Source organism: Pseudorasbora parva, chromosome 10, assembly GCF_024679245.1.
Source record: "Pseudorasbora parva isolate DD20220531a chromosome 10, ASM2467924v1, whole genome shotgun sequence".
Lineage (NCBI taxonomy): Eukaryota > Metazoa > Chordata > Actinopteri > Cypriniformes > Gobionidae > Pseudorasbora > Pseudorasbora parva.
In genome coordinates this window covers 986,474-1,011,337 of record NC_090181.1, presented here as the reverse complement: position 1 = coordinate 1,011,337, position 24,864 = coordinate 986,474, and the positions used below count along the sequence as shown (strand labels likewise).

General features: G+C 42.2%; 3 protein-coding genes across 3 annotated transcripts in view; 1 reads left to right on the top strand and 2 right to left on the bottom strand.

The window, feature by feature from the left end:
• Nucleotides 1-8,895, top strand: part of chrm5a (cholinergic receptor, muscarinic 5a) — a 34,647-nt gene extending 25,752 nt beyond the window's left edge. Inside the window, exon 2 of the mRNA XM_067454446.1 lies at nt 4,882-8,895. Coding sequence (XP_067310547.1) covers nt 4,909-6,321 — 1,413 coding nt within the window. The 5' untranslated portion in view covers nt 4,882-4,908 and the 3' untranslated portion in view covers nt 6,322-8,895. The remainder of the gene's footprint in view (nt 1-4,881) is intronic.
• A 1,980-nt stretch (nt 8,896-10,875) lies between these two features.
• On the bottom strand, nt 10,876-14,272 carry zgc:194887 (uncharacterized protein LOC571819 homolog). Its single transcript, XM_067454444.1, has 2 exons — nt 13,969-14,272; nt 10,876-12,346 (listed from the first exon to the last, which is right to left on the bottom strand). Exons 1-2 carry the CDS (start codon nt 14,090-14,092, stop codon nt 11,652-11,654), a joined length of 819 nt encoding a protein of 272 aa, XP_067310545.1. The 5' UTR covers nt 14,093-14,272; the 3' UTR covers nt 10,876-11,651.
• Nucleotides 14,273-15,406: 1,134 nt separating this feature from the next.
• On the bottom strand, nt 15,407-24,428 carry emc7a (ER membrane protein complex subunit 7a). The gene is made up of 5 exons (XM_067454855.1): nt 24,066-24,428; nt 18,681-18,800; nt 16,498-16,636; nt 16,138-16,218; nt 15,407-15,960 (listed from the first exon to the last, which is right to left on the bottom strand). The coding sequence occupies exons 1-5, from the start codon at nt 24,320-24,322 to the stop codon at nt 15,754-15,756; spliced, it is 804 nt and encodes a 267-aa protein (XP_067310956.1). The 5' UTR covers nt 24,323-24,428; the 3' UTR covers nt 15,407-15,753.
• Nucleotides 24,429-24,864: the final 436 nt, after the last annotated feature.

The following is a 24,864-nucleotide window of genomic DNA, read 5'->3' as shown; positions in this document are numbered from 1 at the left end:
TCCTGTTTTGGGAAAAATAACTCCAAATGAAGAGAGTTTTTGCTTAAAATAAGATAAATAATCTGCCAATGGGGTGAGAAAAATAATCTTGTTTTCTGTTTGAATTAAGATTATTTTTCTCACCCCATTGGCAGATTATTTATCTTATTTTAAGCAAAAACTCTCTTCATTTTGAGTTATTTTTTCCCAAAAACAAGACAATTACTTTTGCTTGTCTAGTAAATACTTCTTGTTTTAAGAGTTTTTAGATGTTTGGACTAGAAACGAGACAAAAATACTGAGTAAGAAAAGCATTTTTTTCAGTGTTGTAGTTCTAAACTAAATGTGAGCATGTTCTCATCTCATGTGCACAATAAAGATTCAGTATTATGATGAATAAAATCAAAATCAGAATACTATGCAAACCTGCAATAATTAAATATGAAATAAAACATAAAAGTATTTTTATGCATTTAATCTACCTTTATTGACCGATGTTTAGCTGCTAACTTTCGGTGATTCATTTAAACCAAAAGCAAAAAATTACTTTAGTTTTTTTAGTTTTTATTGTGAAGTAATGTGTCCTGCGTCCTATTTTCCATTATGGAGAATAGCTGAAAGGTTTGTTTGAGCAGCGCCCTCTACTGTACACGTGTAAATTAGCATTTTTACCTCGACCTGAGGTTTATTATTTCAGTTTTGGTGTGAAGAGGTCTTTACATTTGCCCAAAAATTAAACTTTTTTATTGTAAAAAAAAAAAAACAAAGGTGAGAAATAAGTAACGCAAAAGTAACGTAACACATTACTTTTCTTAAAAAGTAAGTAACTCAATTAGTTACTTTTTAAAGGAGTAATGCAATATTGTAATCAGTGTTGGGTAAGTTCCTCTAAAAAGGAATAAATTACTAGTTACTAATTACATCTTCAATAGTGTATTTAGATTACTGTACACATTACTCTCTCCAAAAAGTATTTAATAACTTATTACTAATTACTTTCTAAATTGACATAGACATGGCTCTTTTAAGTCATTCAAATAAATATTATAAAACTACATAAATTACTCTTATTAACTGACCAAAGTTGTGTCAAAAATGTGAAAAGGATAGATAAAAACATGCATTTTAAAGTTAGACTTTCAATTGGTTAATGCTAATAAATGTTAATTCCACTATTGTATTATATTATAATACAAATCATTGGTGTATGTAATACAACATTTATTGTAATAATATCTGAAATGTATATCTTTGTAATTATCATTGTACATTCTGGGAAATGTTTATAGTAACACTATTGCATATCTTGTACCAATCTAATCGAAAAAAGGAAAGAAAAAAGAGTGACGCTCATTAGAGAAATATTATAAAGAGTAGGCATAATAAGCAGTGGCTTCTGCCTATACCTTTTTCGGTTATGTATATTATTTGTTATATTTCTTTGGTTATTTTATTTAAATATTTTGTGTTTGTGTTTTTGTTTTGTTTTATTAATTGTGGAAAATGTTCTGTAAAGACCGAAATAAATAAATAAATAAAATATATAATTGTTCTGCAGTCTATACAGTTTTTAGTTCAATTACTTGTGAAGTAACTGTAATTAAATTATAGAAAAAATGTATAGTAATCCCTTACTTTACTTTTTCAAGGGTAAAGTAATTGAATTAAACTTAGTATACTCAACACTGATTGTAATGCATTACTTTTCAAAGTAACTTTCCCCAACACTTGTTAATTTTGTCACTTATTTTTAATTTAGTTTTAGTCTTAGTCTTGTGCTAAATGTCCCTGTTAGTTTTAGTCATATTCACATATCTTTTTTAGTTAGTCAAGTTTTATTCGACTAAAAGTCTCGTCCTTTTAGTCTAGTTTCAGTCAAAAGACAACTCAAGTTATCTTAGTCACGTTTGAGTTAAAATAGTCTTTTTTACATAAATTATTTCTGAGATGATTTCTAAAACCATTTCAGTCAAATAGTGTTTCACTCGTCTCAAATATTGGTTAAATGTCTTAATTACCAGACAAAATACACTTGATTAATGATTTTTGTTGAATGCAAAATGCAACTTTGTTAATTTATCGATTTCGATCAGTATCAATTCATATAGCGTACTGTGCATATAAGGGAAATAAGTTTGCCTTTTTAAGCACTTTTTTAAACTTTTCTTGGGTTAAATTATTTAAAAAAAGGTAAATGACGAACATATTTCGTCTCATCTCGTCTGACGAAATTAACACTAATCAGTGATGACCTCTGAACCACGGCAGACATTCACTCACAGATGGACTTGAGATTCTTCCAGTAATGACTTTATAATGAATGACAATGATGTTTAATCATAGACGCTATCATCTATTTTATTAGATGATTATGATTATATTCTATGATGAACTTAATTAATGAACCTTCACAGACAAATACTATTACTTAACTATTTTTAAAGCATTTTGGTTGAGTTTAGAGAAACCAGTGGCATTTAAATGGACCTGTGGTTTCTCTTCTGGATATCATATTCAGATATTATTTCTGACAACTATCGGAAAAATACATAATAGTTTTTAAGATTAAACAAGGGTTATTTAGGTTTTAGTTTTTATTAATAATGTTCTGAATTATCTTTTATTTTTATAAATTCATTTTTATTTTTATTTCAATTGAATTGTTAGTATTTTTGTTATGTGCTTTTGACATTTTTTTCCAGATTTTGTCCAGATAGTGCTTCAATTAGAACATATTTCCCTTTTTAGTCCAATTATCAAAGTTTAGTTTGTTTATCCATCCAATATTTATATTTAAGATTTATTTTAATCAACAAAATTTTCTAAAGTGTTAGTTGACGATGATAACCTTGGGTTAAATGTCCAGACTATTTTATTTCATTTTATTTATTTTTTTGTCTTTATTTATTTTCAGTTAGCCATTTTTGTGCAACATTTTCATCTTATTTTTGATATTATTTCAGATTTATTTCACTTAAAAAAATGTTTAAATCCTTGTAGTTGGTGGTGATAACCCTGTATTAAATACAGACTCTTTAGGTAAGTTTTATTTTTATTTCAGTTTTTATTCCAGTTAGATATTTTAGTGCACCATTTTTATTTTTATTTTAAATCTAATATTATATTTATTATTACATGCAATTAATCATGAGTTAACCCACAGCAATCATGCGATTAATCGCAAGTAAACTCACGACAGCCATGCGATTAATCGTGAGTTTACCAATGACAGTCACACGATTAATCGTGAGTTAACTCATGACAGCCATGCAATGAATCGCGAGTTTACCCACGACACCCATGCAATTAATCGTGAGTTTACTCATGACAATCATGCGATTAATCACGTGTTTGCCCACAAAAGCCATGCGATTAATCGTGAGTTTTCCCATGACAACCATGCAATTAAACGTGAGTTCACCCACGACAGCCATGCGCTTAATCGTGAGTTCACCAATGACAGCCATGTGATTAATTGTCAGTTAACACACAACAGCCATGCAATTAATTGTGAGTTTACCCACGACAGCCACATGATTAATCGTGAGTTATCCCATGACAACCACCCATTAATCATGAGTTTACTAATGACAGCCATGTGATTAATCGTGAGTTATCTCACGACAGCCATGTGATTAATCGTGAGTTATCTCACGACAACCACGCAATTAATTGTGAGTTTACTAATGACAGCCATGCGATTAATCGTGAGTTCTCTCATGACAACCATGCAATTAATCGTGAGTTCACCCATGACAGCCATGCAATTCATTGTGAGTTTACCCATGACACCCATGCAATTAATTGTGAGTTCACCCATGACAGCCATGCAATTAATTGTGAGTTTACCCATGACACCCATGCAATTAATTGTGAGTTCACCCATGACACCCATGCAATTAATTGTGAGTTCACCCATGACACCCATGCAATTAATTGTGAGTTTACCCATGACACCCATGCAATTAATTGTGAGTTCACCCATGACACCCATGCAATTAATTGTGAGTTCACCCATGACAGCCATGCAATTAATTGTGAGTTTACCCATGACACCCATGCAATTAATTGTGAGTTCACCAATGACAGCCATGCAATTAATCGTGAGTTTGCCCATGACAACCATGTGATTAATCGTGAGTTTACCCATGACAACCATGCAATTAATCGTAAGGTTATCCACGACATCCATGCAATTAATCGTGAGTTCACCCATGACAGCCATGCAATTAATTGTGAGTTTACCCATGACAACCATGCGATTAATCGTGAGTTTACCCATGTCAAACATGCAATTAAGCGCAAGGTTATCCACGACATCCATGCAATTAATCGTGAGTTCACCCACGACAGCCACATGATTAATCGTGAGTTATCCCATGACAACCATCCAATTAATCATGAATTTACTAATGACAGCCATGTGATTAATTGTGAGTTCACCCATGACAGCCATGCAATTAATCGTGAGTTTACCCATGACAACCATGCGATTAATCGTGAGTTTACCCATGACAACCATGCAATTAATCGTAAGGTTATCCACGACATCCATGCAATTAATCGTGAGTTCACCCATGACAGCCATGCAATTAATCGTGAGTTTACCCATGGCAACTATGCAATTAATCGTGAATTAGCACACAACAATGCAATTAATCACAAGTTAACTCATGACAATCATGCTATTAATCCCGATTAAATATTTTAATCGATTGACAGCTCTAATATATATATCTTAATTTTATTTCTATCTTAATTTTTTTACAGTGTGGCCTTATAGCTCTATATGGAGCAAATGAGCCGTTCCCACAGGGTCCTAAAGTCAGTTTTTCTCCAGTATGCATCCAGGTAAATCTTTAGACATTTCCTGACCTGAAGTCATCGTGTGTGTTTCTGCAGGAGATGGCCGTGCTGACCAGCGTGTGAATGAAGGATCGACCTGCTGCGATCATCATGAGCGGTGAAAATATCAGCGCCAACGCCTCGGGCCTCCTGCTCACACACAGCCTGTGGGAGGTCGTGACCATCGCCAGCGTTTCCGGCATCGTGAGCCTCGTCACAATCATCGGGAACGTCCTGGTCATGCTGTCCTTTAAGGTGAACAGCCAGCTGAAGACGGTCAACAACTACTACCTTCTGAGCCTGGCCTTCGCTGACCTAATCATTGGCGTCTTCTCCATGAATCTCTACACCTCTTACATCCTAATGGGCTACTGGGCGCTGGGCAATCTGGCTTGTGACTTGTGGCTAGCTCTGGATTATGTGGCCAGTAATGCTTCTGTGATGAATCTATTGGTTATTAGTTTCGACCGGTACTTCTCTATCACCCGACCGCTGACGTATCGAGCCAAACGTACGCCGAAGCGAGCGGCCGTAATGATCGGTTTGGCTTGGCTCGTGTCTTTCGTCCTCTGGGCTCCGCCAATCCTATGCTGGCAGTATTTTGTAGGAAAACGTACGGTTCCTGAACGTCAGTGTCAGATCCAGTTTTTTTCAGAGCCTGTTATCACTTTCGGGACGGCGATTGCGGCGTTCTACATCCCTGTATCCGTAATGACTATCCTCTACTGCCGGATATACAAGGAAACCGAAAGACGCACCAAAGACCTCGCAGAGCTTCAAGGCGTCAACTCTTCTTCCGACTCCGAGCCACAAACCATCCGCTCGTGTTTCGGCTGCAAGCACACTAGCGAAAAAGAACGAAGTGACACTCCCAAACCCGCCGACTTCAATAGCTACGCCTCTTCTGAAGACGACGAACGCTCCACGTCTCCCGCCGTCTTCCAGGCAAGCAAACTTAAGGCCGAAAGCGAGGACTACTTCCGGGCAAGCCCTATGAGGAGCAAGAAGTGTGTTTCGTACAAGTTCAAACCGGCATCCGGTCCGCTTAAGAACACCAACGGAGACGCCAAACCCTCGTCCTTTTCATCCGCCGAGTCTGTGAACGCGCCCTCATCCTCGTCTTCTTCCAAACCCGCCGACGGCACACTAAAAAGCCAGATTACCAAGAGGAAGAGGATGGTCCTGATCAAAGAAAAGAAGGCGGCCCAGACTCTGAGTGCCATCTTGCTGGCCTTCATCCTCACCTGGACCCCCTATAACATCATGGTGCTCGTATCTACCTTCTGCTCCCAATGCATCCCGCTCTCGCTCTGGCATTTGGGATACTGGCTGTGTTATGTCAACAGCACCGTGAACCCCATGTGTTACGCGCTCTGCAACAAAACCTTCCAGAAGACCTTCCGCATGTTGCTGCTTTGCCAGTGGAGGAAGAAGCGGGTGGAGGAGAAGTTGTACTGGTGCGGACAGAACCCGACGGCCGGTGGCAGACTCGCCTGAGAGCCATCCTGAACTTTACATTACAGTCACTTGAGGACAGAAACACCACCCAATTTTACTCTGCTGCATTTATCTGATCATAAATCCAGTAAGCAGTGAAATATTCCTCCTGTGTAAATCATCTGTTCTCTATGTTAATATATAGTAAGGTGTGATTTTTTTTCCTGTGATCAAAGCTAAATTTATCATCATTACTCCAGTCTTCAGCATCACTTTACTGTCGCTTTTGAAAAGTTTAAAGTTGACCTATTATGCTCAGAATGTGTGCGTGAAGTTTCAGCTCAAAATACCCCACAGATCATTTTTTATATCATGTTGTAAATGTGCATTTTTGAGTGCAAGGAAATACATGTTATCATGCATGTGTCTTTAAATGCAAATGAGTGGCTGCTCTGCCCCCTATCCAGAAGAGGACAGAGCCTGTACTGATCCTCTGAAAAAAACTAAAACATCTGTTTGGGTTTGTTGATCATCTCTATCGCGCTCACTCACGTGGGCAAAGTCCGTCGGCAGCCGTGGGCGGAGTCTATGATAATAGAGCGGACTCCATCAGCAGCCGTGGGCGGAGTCTATGATAATAGGGTGGACTCCATCAGTAGCCGTGGGCGGAGTCTATGATAATAGGACGAAGTCCGTCAGCAGCCGTGGGCGGAGTCTATGATAATAGGGTGAACTCCATCAGCAGCCGTGGGCGGAGTCTATGATAATAGCGGACTCCATCAGCAGCCGTGGGCGGAGTCTATGATAATAGGACGAAGTCCGTCAGCAGCCGTGGGCGAAGTCTATGATAATAGGGCGGACTCCATCAGCAGCCGTGGCGGAGTCTATGATAATAGGGCGGACTCCATCAGCAGCCGTGGGCGGAGTCTATGATAATAGGGCGGACTCCATCAGCAGCCGTGGGCGGAGTCTATGATAATAGGACGAAGTCCGTCAGCAGCCGTGGGCGGAGTCTATGATAATAGGGCGAAGTCCGTCAGCAGCCGTGGGTGGAATCTATGATAATAGGGCGAACTCAATCAGCAGCCGTGGGCGGGGTCTATGATAATAGGGTGGACTACATCAGCAGCCGTGGGCGGAGTCTATGATAATAGGTCGAAGTCCGTCAGCAGCCGTGGGCGGAGTCTAGGATAATAGGGCGGAGTCCGTCAGCAGCCGTGGGCGGAATCTATGATAATAGGGCGGAGTCTGTCAAAAGCCGTGGGAAGAGACTGATAATAGGGCGGAGTCCGTCAGCAGCCGTGGGTGGAGTCTATGATAATAGGGTGGAGTCCGTCTGCAGCCGTGGGTGGAGTCTATGATAATAGGGCGGAGTCCGTTGGCAGCCGTGGGCAGAGTCTATGGTAATAGTGCGGAGTCCGTTGGCAGCTGTGGGCAGAGTCTATGATAATAGGGTGGAGTCCATCAGCAGCCGTGGGTGGAGTCTATGATAATAGGGTGGAGTCCGTCAGCAGCCGTGGGTGGAGTCTATGATAATAGGGTGGAGTCCGTCAGCATACGTGGGTGGAGTCTATGATAATAGGGTGGAGTCTGTCAGCAGCTGTGTGAGGAGTCTATGATAATAGGGTGGAGTCCGTCAGGAGCCGTGGGTGGAGTCTATGATAATACGGTGGAGTCCGTCAGCAGCCGTGGGTGGGGTCTATGATAATATGGTGGAGTCTGTCAGGAGCCGAGGGCAGAGTCTATGATAATAGAGTGGAGTCCGTAAGGAGCCGTGGGCAGAGTCTATGATAATAGGGTGGAGTCCGTCAGGAGCCGTGGGTGGAGTCTATGATAATAGGGTGGGGCCTAAGCAAGGTGATGTCACACTGCTAGAATCTGCAAGCGGCTTGTTCTGAGACACTGCTTATGATTTGATCAAAATACCCCACAGATTATTCATTATATCATGTTGTAAATGCCCATTTTTGAGTGGGAGGAAAAACATGTTGTTTCTGTGCATGTGTCTTTAAATGCAAATGAGCAGATGCTCCACCCCTTATCTAGAAGAGGCGGAGCCTGTACTGATACTCTGCCAAAAATTAAAACATCTGTTTGGCTTTGCTGATCATCTCTATCGAGCTCACGTGATAGTCCATCAGACATTGTGGGCGAAGTCTGTCAGCAGCTGTGGGTGGAGTCTATGCTAATAGGGCGGAGTCTGTCAGCAGCTGTGGGTGGAGTCTATGCTAATAGGGCGGAGTCTGTCAGCAGCTGTGGGTGGAGTCTATGCTAATAGGGCGGAGTCTGTCAGCAGCTGTGGGTGGAGTCTATGCTAATAGGGTGGGTGCGGGGCCTAAGCAATGTGACGTCACACTGCTAGAATCTGCAAACGGCTTGTTCTAAAACACTGCTTATGATTTATGGGGATTAAAAAAGAGGAGTGAGTGGATTTTATCATTATTGTGTGGTTGTGTAACACTGCCGCCACACACATTTATGCTCAAACATTTAAGAGTGAATTTTGCATAATAGGTGCCCTTCAATGTGTCCTTGATGATTAAAAGTAACTAATGCTAACATTTAAATGTTAATATATCACAAACCCAATCCTCATCTGAGAATGATTAGTGAAGGATCATGTGACACTGAAGACTGGAGTAATGATGATAAATTCAGCTTTGATCACAGGAATAAATCACACTTTACTATATATTCACATCGAGAACAGATGATCTACACTGGAGGAATATTACACTGATTACTGGAGTTATGATCAGATTATTGGGCAGAAGAGACTTCTTAGTTATTCAAACATTTGACCGGTAGTTTAGTTCACCCCAGTAAAGCCCTAAATGCCCTATAAACTGGCCCATATGAGTCTCCACGTCTCCTGTAAAACTTTACCATGTTTGAGAAGAGTCAAATCTCCCCTTTAATATTTTCATCAGTATTTATGTGAGAACTTAACTCTATAAAGCAGCAGTGTGTGATGTTCAGATGTTTCACAGCATTGATGTAGATTGAGTGGTCAGAATATGATGGTGTTCAGTACAGAACAAACTCCATCTGATCCTGTTATACCGTCACAGTGTTAATAAGGGCTCATGTCGTCCGTGTCAAAGGCTTGATGTCGATTGTACCCACTTCAGATGCCTTACTGTGCCATTATAGGGGCGGAAGATGCAGGGACACTGTAACAAATTTTGTTGGTTTAACTTAAAAAAGTAAGTAATCTGGTTGCCTTAAAAAAATTGGAGTTGATACAATGAAGGAAATTGGCTTAATTGGAGAAACTCAAAATATTGTTGTATCTCAACCACATAAAAAATATGATAAATCATGAAAATAGCACAATTTGGCTGCGTCATCACAAATAAAACACACAATTACCCAACATGCTTACACAATATTTTGATAATATTTGAATAAAGGTTGTCGATTCTCAAAAATGTTCATTGTATTAACTCAAATTTTTAATTTCAATGAACTTAAAATGTTAAGGCAACCAGTTAACTTATTTTTAAAGTAATTTTTTACAGTGAGGAAACAAACAGCGTGTGATTTCTGTCTGTAGATGTGCTGTAAACAACTCAATGAAGGCGAACAAACATTCAGAACTTCATATTTTCATCAGCTTTATTGCTTGGTGGATTGAAACCACACTGCAAAAACTTCAGTGTTTCTCCAGCACACATATATAAACCTTCATAAATCAAGACATGTTTACTGGAGAAGAGAAATGAAGTGGGTTTGCTCAGAAAAGATCGACTTAATTCATTAAAACGAGATTATTTTGTTCTTGTTTTAAACACACTCACTTCATTTTGATGATTATTTTCTTCAGTCGTGTCTCTTCTCCAGTAAATGTGTCGTGATTTATGAATGTTGAGATATTTTTGTGCTGGAAAACCAGACAGAAACTCTGTAACCCGCGGTGTGTCTTTGGTCTGTTCGTTCCCTGTAATCGTGTGTGTGATCAGGTTTGAGAGACGTTTTGTACTCTTCAGTACAAATAAATCTGACGTTTAAATGTTTATTGAATAAAAAAGAAATAGATAATTGATCGTCATGTGGTGAATGGGTTAAATGGGGGGGGGGGGTAATTAACATTTAAAAATTTCACATTTTAAAAAATCTAGTGTTCTATATGTCTAAACATGTATTCAAATGCAAAACCTAAAAATAATTAAGCAGTTATGATCTGCAATACTTTGAGCAACTTGACTATTATTTATTAAAGAGCCATAAATAATAAGCTATACTTAGTGGGTACTGGCATTACAAATTAAAATTATTATTTTTCAGCCACAAAATGACTCTAATTTGCCTCTTTGCATTAGAATTCTCTCTGTTAACCTTAATTACTACACTAATTGTAATATAAATAATATAAATATTAAAAGAAAAATATTTTAAGTGGTCATTAATGGACCATAATTAATGCACAAATAGTATTTAGTACCAAACGATCTCCTCAAAATATTCAAAAAATATTACTAAACTAAACTTAAATATACAACATTTATTTAATTGAAAAATAGTTAATGTGTACGGTCACATTTGACCATGATAGTAAGGAAAACCTCAAATAAATCTGACGTTTAAATGTTTATTGAATAAAAAAGAAATAGATCATTGATCATCATGTGTTTAATGGGTTAATAATTCAATACCCTGGAAAAAAAATCACATCTTATCAATTCTTTTGACTTGTTTTATCTAATCATTCCTTGATGAATTCATTTTAGAAGCTAAACGACAAGAATTAACATATTGATTTCAGAAAATCGAACAGCATATTGTAAATGTTAAAAATAAGAAAAAAATGCAATTGGGGTCAGAAAAATAATTGGTAAACTTTATTTTACAGTGTTCTTATTACACATATGAGACATCAGTGGGTTAATTAGAGTCTCTTAAAGCATCCAAAATACATTTGAAAAATAACAAAAATAACAAAAACTACGACTTTATTCAGCAAGTCGTAGTTTTTGTTATTTTTGGACCCAAATGTATTTCTGATGCTTCAAGAGACTCTAATTAACCCACTGATGTCTCATATGGACTACTGTGATGATGTTTTTATTCCCTTTCTGGACATGGACAGTATAGTGTGCATACACTTGCATACGCTCTCGGACTAAATATAAAATATCTTAAACTGTGTGTGAAGATGAACGGAGGTCTTACGGGTGTGGAACGACATTAGGGAGAGGAGTTAATGACAGACATTTCATTTTTGGCTGAACTATCCCATTAATGGTTGAACAGAGTTCATCCCTGTCAATTTTTTGTGTGTATTCGTGTGACAGAAGTCCTGAGGTCTTAGACCACTCCGAAAAACAATTTAAAAAATATATATGAGTTTGGGGTCAAAATGACCAGAGGTGAGGCCGAATAATGGATGATCAGAGTTCGTCCCTGGCACAGTCTCCGGTGCGAATGACCTTGACCTGCTCTGACGGTCTCACCATCATCCAGGCGTATTTGCACAGGTGCTCTTTATTGCAATCTTTCTGCCAGTAGATGACGTTCCTCCGGTTGAGGTTCGCACCGGCGCACGCGTCGTACCACCATCCACCGCCTGCGACGCCCTGGAACTCCAGTTTGGCGCAATTTTGGAAGTAGTTGTCGTTGTCGCGATCTCTGGTGGTGAAGCGTTGGTTGTCGTGAAGGTAATTCTCGGTGTCCAGCGTGAGCGCGTCCGCCGCCGTGCCGTTAAACGGACCCAAACGCAGCCGGTACTGCGCGTCCTCGCCCTCCACCAGAACCGGATCGTACTCGCCCGTTTTGGTCAACGCGTCTTTGTCCACCAGCTTGATCCCGAGCTTATATCGCACAGGTCCGGTTGTGAGCCGGTGCAGGTGCTCGTTGCCCAGCCAGTGGTTTCCGGTGAGTGATCCGAAGCCACGCTTATACTCGTCCCAGCCGCGGTCGAAGTCTACGCTTCCGTTAACCGTGATGTGCTGAACTACCGTCCATCCACCGGCGCTCATGGCACAGTGCACCGCGATCGGAGAGGCTCCGGGCTGGATCAGGTACAGGCCGTCCCGCGTCTCACCGGCGGAGCTCTGCCACAGCTCATGACAGTCCCGGGGAATCTCTGAGAGAACATCACACACACACACACACACACACACATTAGGTTTTAGAATTGTGGGGACTTTCCATAGGGGTAATGGATTTACTCTGAACGCTCAGAGAACACTCTAGAGTAACGCTCAGAGAACACAAGAGTAACGCTCAGAGAACACTCAAGAGTAACGCTCAGAGAACACTCTAGAGTAACGCTCAGAGAACACAAGAGTAACGCTCAGAGAACACTCTAGAGTAACGCTCAGAGAACACTCTAGAGTAACGCTCAGAGAACACTCAAGAGTAACGCTCAGAGAACACTCTAGAGTAACGCTCAGAGAACACTCTAGAGTAACGCTCAGAGAACACTCTAGAGTAACGCTCAGAGAACACAAGAGTAACGCTCAGAGAACACTCTAGAGTAACGCTCAGAGAACACTCTAGAGTAACGCTCAGAGAACACTCTAGAGTAACGCTCAGAGAACACTCTAGAGTAACGCTCAGAGAACACTCTAGAGTAATGCTCAGAGAACGCTCAGAGAACGCTCAGAGAACACTCTAGAGTAACCCTCAGAGAACGCTCAGAGAACACTCTAGAGTAACGCTCAGAGAACGCTCAGAGAACACTCTAGAGTAACGCTCAGAGAACGCTCAGAGAACACTCTAGAGTAACGCTCAGAGAACGCTCAGAGAACACTCTAGAGTAACGCTCATAGAACACTCTAGAGTAATGCTCAGAGAACGCTCAGAGAACACTCTAGAGTAACGCTCAGAGAACGCTCAGAGAACACTTTAGAGTAACGCTCAGAGAACGCTCAGAGAACACTCTAGAGTAACGCTCAGAGAACGCTCAGAGAACAATCTAGAGTAACGCTCAGAGAACGCTCAGAGAACACTCTAGAGTAACGCTCAGAGAACGCTCAGAGAACAATCTAGAGTAATGCTCAGAGAACGCTCAGAGAACACTCTAGAGTAACGCTCAGAGAACACTCAAGAGTAATGCTCAGAGAACACTCTAGAGTAACGCTCAGAGAACACTCTAGAGTAACGCTCAGAGAACACTCAAGAGTAACGCTCGGAGAACACTCTAGACTAACGCTCAGAGAACACTCTAGAGTAACGCTCAGAGAACACTCTAGAGTAACGCTCAGAGAACACTCTAGAGTAACGCTCAGAGAACACTCTAGAGTAACGCTCAGAGAACACTCAAGAGTAACGCTCGGAGAACACTCTAGACTAACGCTCAGAGAACACTCTAGAGTAACGCTCAGAGAACACTCTAGACTAACGCTCAGAGAACACTCTAGAGTAACGCTCAGAGAACACTCTAGAGTAACGCTCAGAGAACACTCTAGAGTAACGCTCAGAGAACACTCTAGACTAACGCTCAGAGAACACTCTAGAGTAACGCTCAGAGAACACTCTAGAGTAACGCTCAGAGAACACTCTAGACTAACGCTCAGAGAACACTCTAGAGTAACGCTCAGAGAACACTCTAGACTAACGCTCAGAGAACACTCTAGAGTAACGCTCAGAGAACACTCTAGAGTAACACTCAGAGAACGCTCTAGAGTCTGGATGGTGAATGATTATGTTTTATATCTAAGCACTGATGACACTCAAGCTCTTCAGAATAAACAGTGATCTGACCTTTCTGTCCGAGGTTCAGGATGAGTTTGTGTTCCTCTGGCGTGAGCAGATGGAAGTTTTCAGCAGGAGACGCTTCAGTCCGAACACACGGCAGCAGCCCGAGACAAACCCACAGCATCAGCATCCTGAGTGTGTGTGTGTGTTTGAGAGAGAGTCTGTCCTGACAGCAGAAGTGTGTGTATGTGTGAGAGTCTGTCCTGACAGCAGAAGTGTGTGTGTGTGAGAGAGTCAGTCCTGACAGCGGAAGTGTGTGTGTGTGTGTGAGAGCCGTCCCTCTCTCAGCTGGACTTCAGCCCGTCACTGGAGGGTTTAAGCCTTTATCTGGACTCTTTACTGTACTGAGTTTCACTTCTTTTATCTGATTTATTTCGGCCTTTGACTCTGTGTTGAAACGCCAGTCACTGATTGATGACCCGATCACCAGCCGAACCTTGACCTCCGTCCACAGATCAGCCATGATTCAGTCAGACCGGCTTTATCTTTACACGTGGAACTGACAAACTACCACACTTAGTACTAACATTTCTAAAACAAAACAAAAAAAATATTATTATATTAAAATAAAAAGCACAAAACTATAAATCTGAAAATATAACATTAAAAGTGAATTGAAAATATTAATAAATACTTTTCGAATTATATATTCATAAATACTGATCAAATTATATTTCACCTCAAATTGTATTTCTGAATACTAAAATGTGAAGTATTTATTGCTTTTGTGCTGATTATCGGCCCAATGAGTGCCAGGGACTGATTTTGAACATATATTGTGGATAATATTGCCACAATATTAAACAGTTTGATGGTTGTTCACATTTTTGTGAGATGCAGATTCACACAAGATCAGTGTTTTCATGAACTTTGTGTTTAGTGCTCTGAGACAGGTGTGTGTGTGTGTGTGTATGTGTGTGTCCTAGAAGAATCACACACATCTGCTAAATATAGATTCAATCTCTGTCCATAAATGTCACACTGAGCTCATTTGACTCTCTCTCTCTCTCTCTCTCTCTCTCTCTCTCTCTCTCTCTCTATCTCTCTATCTCTCACACACGCACACACACACACACTCACTCACTAACACACACACACACACACTCTCTCACACTCACTCTCACACATGCACTTTCACACACACACACGCATTCTCTCTCACACACACACTCACACACACAGACACACACACTCTCTCTCACACACAGACACACTCTCTCTCACACACAGACGCACTCTCTCTCACACACACAGACACACACACTCTCTCTCACACACACAGACACACACACTCTCTCTCACACACAGACGCACTCTCTCTCACACACACAGACACACACACTCTCTCTCACACACACACTCACTCACACGCACGCACGCACGCACGCACGCACACACACACACACACACACAAGTGACTCATTAACCTACATAACCCAATCTCTGAAAATAGAAAATAAAAGAAACAACATTTATTTATTTAAACCTTTATTCATTAGTCCTTAAATGTGTTTAATTACTTATAATAACTTCAATAAATAAAATAATTTGGTATCACTTTCCATTTATGAAATTGTATAGTAAAGTATCACCAATGTCTCTTTTAATATATTTTATGATGAACATGAACTAACAGTGAACAGTTATATTTGTATTAAATAATATAACAAAGGTTAATAAACACTAGTCTGTAACAAACGTCCAGCTGCTTTACTGGAGCTTTATATTAAAGTGTTACCGATGTAGGAGCAGATACACTCTAGAGTTTGTTCGTAATGAATAATCGCCGTTTTATTCTGTATTTGGCACGGACGTATTAATCTTTGATCTGCGCCGTGAAGCCCCGCCCCTTACACTCGGAGCCCCGCCCCGAGGTGGCCTGGCTCCGCCCCCAGACCTCCCGTGGCTTTTAGGCGGCGAGAAGAACTTGGTCATGAGCTCCGAGACGTCAGGAAGCTCCTGGTTGGTGTTCAGCATGTTCATCGACTGCTCCATCTCCTTCAAAAGAAACCACATGATCAGTGTGTGTGTGTGTGTGTGTGTGTGTGTGTGTGTGTGTGTGTGTGTGTGTGAGTGATGGGTAGGTTTAGGGGCAGGGGCAGGGGCAGTGTTTGTGTGTGTGTGTGTGTGTGTGTGTGTGTGTGTGTGTGTCTGTGTGTGTGTGTGAGCTCATACCCGCCTAATCTCCGGATCACTGGTGTTCATGACTTTAGGAAGGAGAACAATGATCAGAAGAGGGAGAACCATCATGAGAACCTGAGGGGACGCACAAGAGTACAATAATAACGTCACACCGGTGTGACCGCAGTCACATGAGCACACACACACAACTGCCCCTGCCCCTAAACCTACCCATCACACACACACACACACACACACACACACACACACACACACACTGCCCCTACCCCTAAACCTACCCATCACACACACACTGCCCCTACCCCAAAACCAACCCATCACACACACACACACACTACCCCTGGGCCTAAACCTACCCATCACAAACACACACACACACACACGGCGACCCACCATCGGGTTCATGAGGAAATCAGACCAGACCCAGGTCTCCCGCTGGATGAAGTATGAGTGTGTGCCGACGGCTCTCATCTGGAGCGGGTACGGCAGCCGGATCACTGCCGATGTCTGGATGTAGTTCACCACACGAGCCCTGCACGGCACACACACACGCACATTGGGGCTCAATCATGAAACACATGCGGAACGAATCTGTGTGTAAATCGTTCGTAAAGCCGCTCTTACGTAAATTTTCGGATTCACGAAAATGTTTGTATTTTCAAAATGTTAGTTGGTACCATAGACTGTAAAAAAAAAATGACCGTAGTGTCCGTGACGTCACCCATTGGATTCCGACGAGCCGCTCTGAAGCGTAAAGTAGAGCGAGTCATCACGAGTCACTCCTGGATAACAGAAAATGGGCAAAGAGGCGGGATGTGGGTGGAGCTTAGGTGACGCGATGATAACAGACAGCGGATAAATGGCTAATCCACCTGTCAATCAAAGTGACCACACCCTAATTATGCTGAAATTTAAGGCTTTATACAATGTAAACGAATGAGTTATAAAAATAATTCACCCCCTCACAGTCGTCATGAAGGGCAAAATTAGCCGTATAGACCAAAACCACAATCTGTCTCAGACTGTAAACATGTTTTATTCTGCTGTAAAGTTGGGCATTTTAACATGAGGCTCAATGAGATTCTGCTCCTTCTGGAGCCGCTCTAGTGGCCAGTGGAGGAACTGCAGTTTAAGTCACTTCCGTATCAGCTTTAAGAGAAACTGTGTGAGGTTGCCGCTTGGTTGGGACCAGCTCCCTCCCACGTGTAAATGGTGCGTAAAACATTTGAACGGTCTGTGTTTTTCTAATTTAGGCAAACTGATGACATTGCATTTTAATGCACTATGTAGGGCAGGCCTAGCATAATCATATTTCAAGAGTTGATTTGCCCCGTCTTTTTTGTGTTGTTTTGTTTGTACTGTTTAACGTTGGGTAATAGGCAGCGCTCGTCACTGTCATTTTTTTACCAGGCCATCCAATCACAGTGTAGGAGGGGCGGGACAAAAACTGCACCAACCAATCATGCCACTTATACACCAAGTGACACCAACAACAATAATAGAGAAGTTAATACTGCTTTTTACTGCTTTTCTAAATTCAGTAATATTCTTCAAAATGAGATAATAGTTACACATTACTGCCATGGATATTCTTTATCATAGCTACCGAAGTATCTCAGCTGGAAAAAAGCTGCCCTTGCAAAGCACTGTTTAAAAAAGTGTTTAGCTGGCTAAAACATGCTTTGGTGGACACACGATAATTTAATATTAATTGCTAGTCATATGGCCAATTACTCTCTTTAGCATTTATCCAAAATACTGAATCCAAACCTGAGAAAGAATTCCAGAAGAGTCCGCAGCGTTCCTGGCCATGCCATTTGCAGTTGTAACTCATGGGCGGGGATTATGCTAGTTAAAAAATGAGCGTGCATGCGCTTCTTATTTACTCATGTCTGGAATTCATTAATATACACGCATTTAACTAACGAATCTGTGGTATATGAATTTGTGAATCTGGAGGAGAATTTCATAAAGGTCCATTTTGCGCGCAAATGACTCAGAATTTGCTCATATATTTACAAAACTTTCATGAATTAGGCCCAATGTAATCCGATTACAAAGTACTTGTAATTAGATTACATGTATTAAAACGCTCAGTTACAGTTACTTTTATTGGTTGGTAAATCATGCTAACAATGTGTTAAATAATGCTAACAACATGACAAATCACATTAACAAGATGTTAAAACATGCTACCAACAAGCTAAATCAATGTGTTAAATCTAGCATGTTAATGTAACGAGTTAAATTATGTTATCAGCATGGTAATCATGCTAGCAACATGTTAGCAAATGTGCTAAATCATGTTAGCGATCATGTTTAGCTATCAAAAATCTGTGTGAGCCAAAAGTAATCCAAAAGTGGTCAGAATACACTACCTAAAATGTGTAATAGAAAATATAACGTTACTAAGTACAATTTTCATCATGTAATTTGTTAACAACTACCCAACACTTCACGGAATATTCATCATGCTTAACAACTATCGTAATTAACCATCGGTATTACAACGCATTAAAATCAATGTAGGAGTTTGAACGGTGAGCATCCTATGAAACTGTTTTACATCCACACACCTCATTTTCCCTGTAGCGGTGATGTCGACTCGGACAGGCTGGAATCTGTAGGTTGGAGAGGAGATTTCCAAAACATACGAACCGGATGGAACGTCACTAACTGTAAAACCTCCATCATCTCTGCAGGAAGGAGCGGGACAAAAAGTAAATTCTAAAAACGTTGTGTTACTCTAGAGTGTTCTCTGAGCGGTACTCTAGAGTGTTCTCTGAGCGTTACTCTAGAGTGTTCTCTGAGCGGTACTCTAGAGTGTTCTCTGAGCGTTACTCTAGAGTGTTCTCTGAGCGTTACTCTAGAGTGTCCTCTGAGCGTTACTCTAGAGTGTCCTCTGAGCGTTACTCTAGAGTGTTCTCTAAACGTTACTCTAGAGTGTTCTCTGAGCGTTACTCTAGAGTGTTTTCTGAGCGTTACTCTAGAGTGTTCTCCGAGCGTTACTCTTGAGTGTTCTCTAAACGTTACTCTAGTGTTCTCTGAGCGTTCTCTGAGTGTTACTCTTGAGTGTTCTCTAAACGTTACTCTAGTGTTCTCTGAGCGTTCTCTGAGCGTTACTCTTGAGTGTTCTCTGAGCGTTACTCTAGTGTTCTCTGAGCGTTACTCTAGAGTGCTCTCTGAGCGTTACTCTAGAGTGCTCTCTGAGCGTTACTCTAGAGTGTTCTCTGAGTGTTACTCTAGTGTTCTCTGAGCGTTACTCTAGAGTGTTCTCTGAGCGTTAATCTAGAGTGTTCTCTGAGCGTTCTCTGAGCGTTACTCTTGAGTGTTCTCTGAGCGTTACTCTATTGTTTTCTGAGCGTTACTCTAGAGTGTTCTCTGAGCGTTACTCTAGAGTGTTCACTGAGCGTTACTCTAGAGTGTTCTCTGAGCGTTAATCTAGAGTGTTCTCTGAGCGTTCTCTGAGCGTTACTCTTGAGTGTTCTCTGAGCGTTACTCTATTGTTTTCTGAGCGTTACTCTAGAGTGTTCTCTGAGCGTTACTCTAGAGTGTTCACTGAGCGTTACTCTAGAGTGTTCTCTGAGCGTTAGTCTAGAGCGTTCTCTGAGCGTTACCCTAGAGTGTTCTCTGAGCGTTCTCTGAGCGTTACTCTTGAGTGTTCTCTGAGCGTTACTCTATTGTTTTCTGAGCGTTACTCTAGAGTGTTCTCTGAGCGTTAGTCTAGAGTTTTCTCTGAGCGTTACTCTAGAGTGTTCTCTGAGCGTTAGTCTAGAGCGTTCTCTGAGCGTTACCCTAGAGCGTTCTCTGAGCGTTAGTCTAGAGCGTTGTCTGAGCGTTACTCTAGAGCGTTCTCTGAGCGTTACTCTAGAGCGTTCTCTGAGCGTTACTCTAGAGCGTTACTCTAGAGCGTTCTCTGAGCGTTACTCTGAGCGTTACTCTAGAGCGTTCTCTGAGCGTTACTCTAGAGCGTTCTCTGAGCGTTACTCTAGAACGTTCTCTGAGCGTTACTCTAGTGAGTTCTCTGAGCGTTACTCTAGAGCGTTCTCTGAGCGTTACTCTAGAGCGTTCTTTGAGCGTTACTCTAGAGCGTTCTTTGAGCGTTACTCTAGAGCGTCCTCTGAGCGTTACTCTAGAGCGTCCTCTGAGCGTTACTCTAGAGTGTCCTCTGAGCGTTACTCTAGAGTGTCCTCTGAGCGTTACTCTAGAGTGTTCTCTGAGCGTTAATCTAGAGTGTTCTCTGAGCGTTCTCTGAGCGTTACTCTTGAGTGTTCTCTGAGCGTTACTCTATTGTTTTCTGAGCGTTACTCTAGAGTGTTCTCTGAGCGTTACTCTAGAGTGTTCACTGAGCGTTACTCTAGAGTGTTCTCTGAGCGTTAGTCTAGAGCGTTCTCTGAGCGTTACCCTAGAGTGTTCTCTGAGCGTTCTCTGAGCGTTACTCTTGAGTGTTCTCTGAGCGTTACTCTATTGTTTTCTGAGCGTTACTCTAGAGTGTTCTCTGAGCGTTAGTCTAGAGTTTTCTCTGAGCGTTACTCTAGAGTGTTCTCTGAGCGTTAGTCTAGAGCGTTCTCTGAGCGTTACCCTAGAGCGTTCTCTGAGCGTTAGTCTAGAGCGTTGTCTGAGCGTTACTCTAGAGCGTTCTCTGAGCGTTACTCTAGAGCGTTCTCTGAGCGTTACTCTAGAGCGTTACTCTAGAGCGTTCTCTGAGCGTTACTCTGAGCGTTACTCTAGAGCGTTCTCTGAGCGTTACTCTAGAGCGTTCTCTGAGCGTTACTCTAGAACGTTCTCTGAGCGTTACTCTAGTGAGTTCTCTGAGCGTTACTCTAGAGCGTTCTCTGAGCGTTACTCTAGAGCGTTCTTTGAGCGTTACTCTAGAGCGTCCTCTGAGCGTTACTCTAGAGCGTCCTCTGAGCGTTACTCTAGAGCGTCCTCTGAGCTTTACTCTAGAGTGTCCTCTGAGCGTTACTCTAGAGTGTCCTCTGAGCTTTACTCTAGAGTGTCCTCTGAGCGTTACTCTAGAGTGTCCTCTGAGCGTTACTCTAGAGTGTCCTCTGAGCGTTACTCTAGTGTGTCCTCTGAGCGTTACTCTAGTGTGTCCTCTGAGCGTTACTCTAGAGCGTCCTCTGAGCGTTACTCTAGAGCGTCATCCGAGCGTTACTCTAGAGCGTCCTCCGAGCGTTACTCTAGAGCGTCCTCCGAGCGTTACTCTAGAGCGTCCTCCGAGCGTTACTCTAGAGCGTCCTCCGAGCGTTACTCTAGAGGGTCCTCCGAGCGTTACTCTAGAGCGTCCTCCGAGCGTTACTCTAGAGCGTCCTCCGAGCGTTACTCTAGAGCGTCCTCCGAGCGTTACTCTAGAGCGTCCTCCGAGCGTTACTCTAGAGCGTCCTCCGAGCGTTACTCTAGAGCGTCCTCCGAGCGTTACTCTAGAGCGTCCTCCGAGCGTTACTCTAGAGCGTCCTCCGAGCGTTACTCTAGAGCGTCCTCCGAGCGTTACTCTAGAGCGTCCTCCGAGCGTTACTCTAGAGCGTCCTCCGAGCGTTACTCTAGAGCGTTCTCCGAGCGTTACTCTAGAGCGTCCTCCGAGCGTTACTCTAGAGTGTTCTCTGAGCGTTACTCTAGAGTGTCCTCTGAGCGTTACTCTAGAGTGTCCTCTGAGCGTTACTCTAGAGTGTTCTCTGAGCGTTACTCTAGAGTGTCCTCTGAGCGTTACTCTTGAGTGTTCTCTGAGCGTTACTCTAGAGTGTTCTCTGAGCGTTACTCTAGAGTGTTCTCTGAGCGTTACTCTAGTGTTCTCTGAGCGTTACTCTAGAGTGTCCTCTGAGCGTTACTCTAGAGTGTTCTCTGAGCGTTACTCTAGTGTGTCCTCTGAGCGTTACTCTAGAGTGTTCTCTGAGCGTTACTCTAGAGTGCCCTCTGAGCGTTACTCTAGAGTGTTCTCTGAGCGTTACTCTAGAGCGTTCTTTGAGCGTTACTCTAGAGTGTCCTCTGAGCTTTACTCTAGAGTGTCCTCTGAGCGTTACTCTAGAGTGTCCTCTGAGCTTTACTCTAGAGTGTCCTCTGAGCGTTACTCTAGAGTGTCCTCTGAGCTTTACTCTAGAGTGTCCTCTGAGCTTTACTCTAGTGTCCTCTGAGCGTTACTCTAGTGTGTCCTCTGAGCGTTACTCTAGAGCGTCCTCTGAGCGTTACTCTAGAGCGTCCTCCGAGCGTTACTCTAGAGCGTCCTCCGAGCGTTACTCTAGAGCGTCCTCCGAGCGTTACTCTAGAGCCTCCTCCGAGCGTTACTCTAGAGCGTCCTCCGAGCGTTACTCTAGAGCGTCCTCCGAGCGTTACTCTAGAGCGTCCTCCGAGCGTTACTCTAGAGCGTCCTCCGAGCGTTACTCTAGAGCGTTCTCCGAGCGTTACTCTAGAGCGTTCTCTGAGCGTTACTCTAGAGTGTCCTCTGAGCGTTACTCTAGAGTGTTCTCTGAGCGTTACTCTAGAGTGTTCTCTGAGCGTTACTCTAGAGTGTTCTCTGAGCGTTACTCTAGAGTGTCCTCTGAGCGTTACTCTAGAGTGTTCTCTGAGCGTTACTCTAGAGTGTCCTCTGAGCGTTACTCTTGAGTGTTCTCTGAGCGTTACTCTAGAGTGTTCTCTGAGCGTTACTCTAGAGTGTTCTCTGAGCGTTACTCTAGAGCGTTCTCTGAGCGTTACTCTAGAGCGTTCTCTGAGCGTTACTCTAGAGCGTTCTCTGAGCGTTACTCTAGAGCGTTCTCTGAGCGTTACTCTAGAGCGTTCTCTGAGCGTTACTCTAGAGTGTCCTCTGAGCGTTACTCTAGAGTGTTCTCTGAGCGTTACTCTAGAGTGTCCTCTGAGCGTTACTCTAGAGTGTTCTCTGAGCGTTACTCTAGAGTGTTCTCTGAGCGTTACTCTAGAGTGTTCTCTGAGCGTTACTCTAGTGTTCTCTGAGCGTTACTCTAGAGTGTCCTCTGAGCGTTACTCTAGAGTGTCCTCTGAGCGTTACTCTAGAGTGTTCTCTGAGCGTTACTCTAGAGTGTTCTCTGAGCGTTACTCTAGAGTGTTCTCTGAGCGTTACTCTAGAGTGTTCTCTGAGCGTTACTCTAGAGTGTTCTCTGAGCGTTACTCTAGAGCGTTCTCTGAGCGTTACTCTAGAGTGTTCTCTGAGCGTTACTCTAGAGTGTTCTCTGAGCGTTACTCTAGAGTGTTCTCTGAGCGTTACTCTAGAGTGTTCTCTGAGCGTTACTCTAGAGTGTTCTCTGAGCGTTACTCTAGAGTGTTCTCTGAGCGTTACTCTTGTGTTCTCTGAGCGTTACTCTAGAGTGTCCTCTGAGCGGTACTCTAGAGTGTTCTCTGAGCGTTACTCTAGAGTGTTCTCTGAGCGTTACTCTAGAGTGTTCTCTGAGCGTTACTCTTGTGTTCTCTGAGCGTTACTCTAGAGTGTTCTCTGAGCGTTACTCTAGAGTGTTCTCTGAGCGTTACTCTAGAGTGTTCTCTGAGCGTTACTCTAGAGTGTCTTCTGAGCGTTACTCTTGAGTGTTCTAATTAACTAACTGTAGTTAACTAACTTAATTAAAACACCACAGCCCATACTGTTTTCTTCTTTTTAATTATTAGAATATAGACATTAAGTGAATAAATTGTTATACAAGTACTTTTAAAATCAAGTACTTTTTAACTTTTAATTAAGTAGGATTGTCGTTGTAGTACTTCTACTTTTACTAAAGTAAATATGGCTCTGGTTATTTGTACTTTTACTTATGTACTGAGATTCAGTACTTCCTCCACCAATGGAGTTATGTATATTATATTGCATTTATGTCATTAGATCCTCATAAATATTACACACTGCACCTTTAACCAACAGAACGATTCTGGTTAGCTGTGATGGAAGTGAAATCTTATCATATTAATAAAGCATGGTGTGATCACGTGTCTCAGTGTTTGTGTTGACGTCATTCACGCACCTGATGAAGCCCACATGTGCGTCCCCGTCCAGCAGAACGCGCGCGGCCGAGATCCAGTCTTGACCACTGACCCCCGGAACCAGAGCTCGACCCGTCACATGAACCCGCACGTCTCCCTCGGGCGTCCTGAACTTCACATCTTCTGAAGTCTCGTCGTCTTCGTCCAGTTTTATGTGCTCGTGACAGAGACTCGCGTGCAGCGCAAACAGCAGCAGAGTAACGCACGCGCGCACACGATATCGCCCGCGCGTCTTCATCGGACCGTCGGTGTTTGGTTAAATGCGCACTCCCGTTCGGATAAAAATAAATCCCCGTGAGGGGTCACATTACTGTGCCAGTTTGACAGGCGCTGCGTGATGATGTCACCGAACGCGTGCCACCTTTTTCAACAGCTATACTATAATCTCAGAGATCATTTCTATAGTCCACCAGGAAATGTGTTTCGAAATTATTTCTATATATTATATTATCAGTGATGATTAATTTCATAAGCTTTAACTTACACGTGTGTGTCTGTGTGTGTTTCTTGTTTGGCAATACTTGTGATGGCAAATGTCCTAAAAAAATGAAATCAACTCACTAGTGTGACATTGGCCTGGTCCTCACTAGTTAAAAAGGCTTATAAATCAGACAAAACATTTTTGTATTTAAATCTATTGTTTTGCGCATGTTTCTGTGATGGGTTACTGATGGGTAGGTTTAGGGATAGGGGTAGTGTGTGTGTGTGTGTGTGTGTGTGTGTGTGTGTGTGTGTGTGTGTGTGTGTGTAGGTTTATAGGGGTTGGGTTAGGGGATAGAA

What these genes read in the sequence shown, in the direction of transcription:
- zgc:194887 (XM_067454444.1), bottom strand. Translation starts at nt 14,092, where the DNA reads ATGCTGATGCTGTGGGTTTGTCTCGGGCTGCTGCCGTGTGTTCGGACT. An exon ending in CCTGAACCTCGGACAGAAAG is followed by an intron (nt 12,347 to 13,968) that starts GTCAGATCACTG and finishes ATGTTCTCTCAG; the next exon opens with AGATTCCCCGGGACTGTCAT.
- emc7a (XM_067454855.1), bottom strand. Translation starts at nt 24,322, where the DNA reads ATGAAGACGCGCGGGCGATATCGTGTGCGCGCGTGCGTTACTCTGCTG. An exon ending in GCACATGTGGGCTTCATCAG is followed by an intron (nt 18,801 to 24,065) that starts GTGCGTGAATGA and finishes TCCTTCCTGCAG; the next exon opens with AGATGATGGAGGTTTTACAG. An exon ending in ATTTCCTCATGAACCCGATG is followed by an intron (nt 16,219 to 16,497) that starts GTGGGTCGCCGT and finishes GCGTCCCCTCAG; the next exon opens with GTTCTCATGATGGTTCTCCC.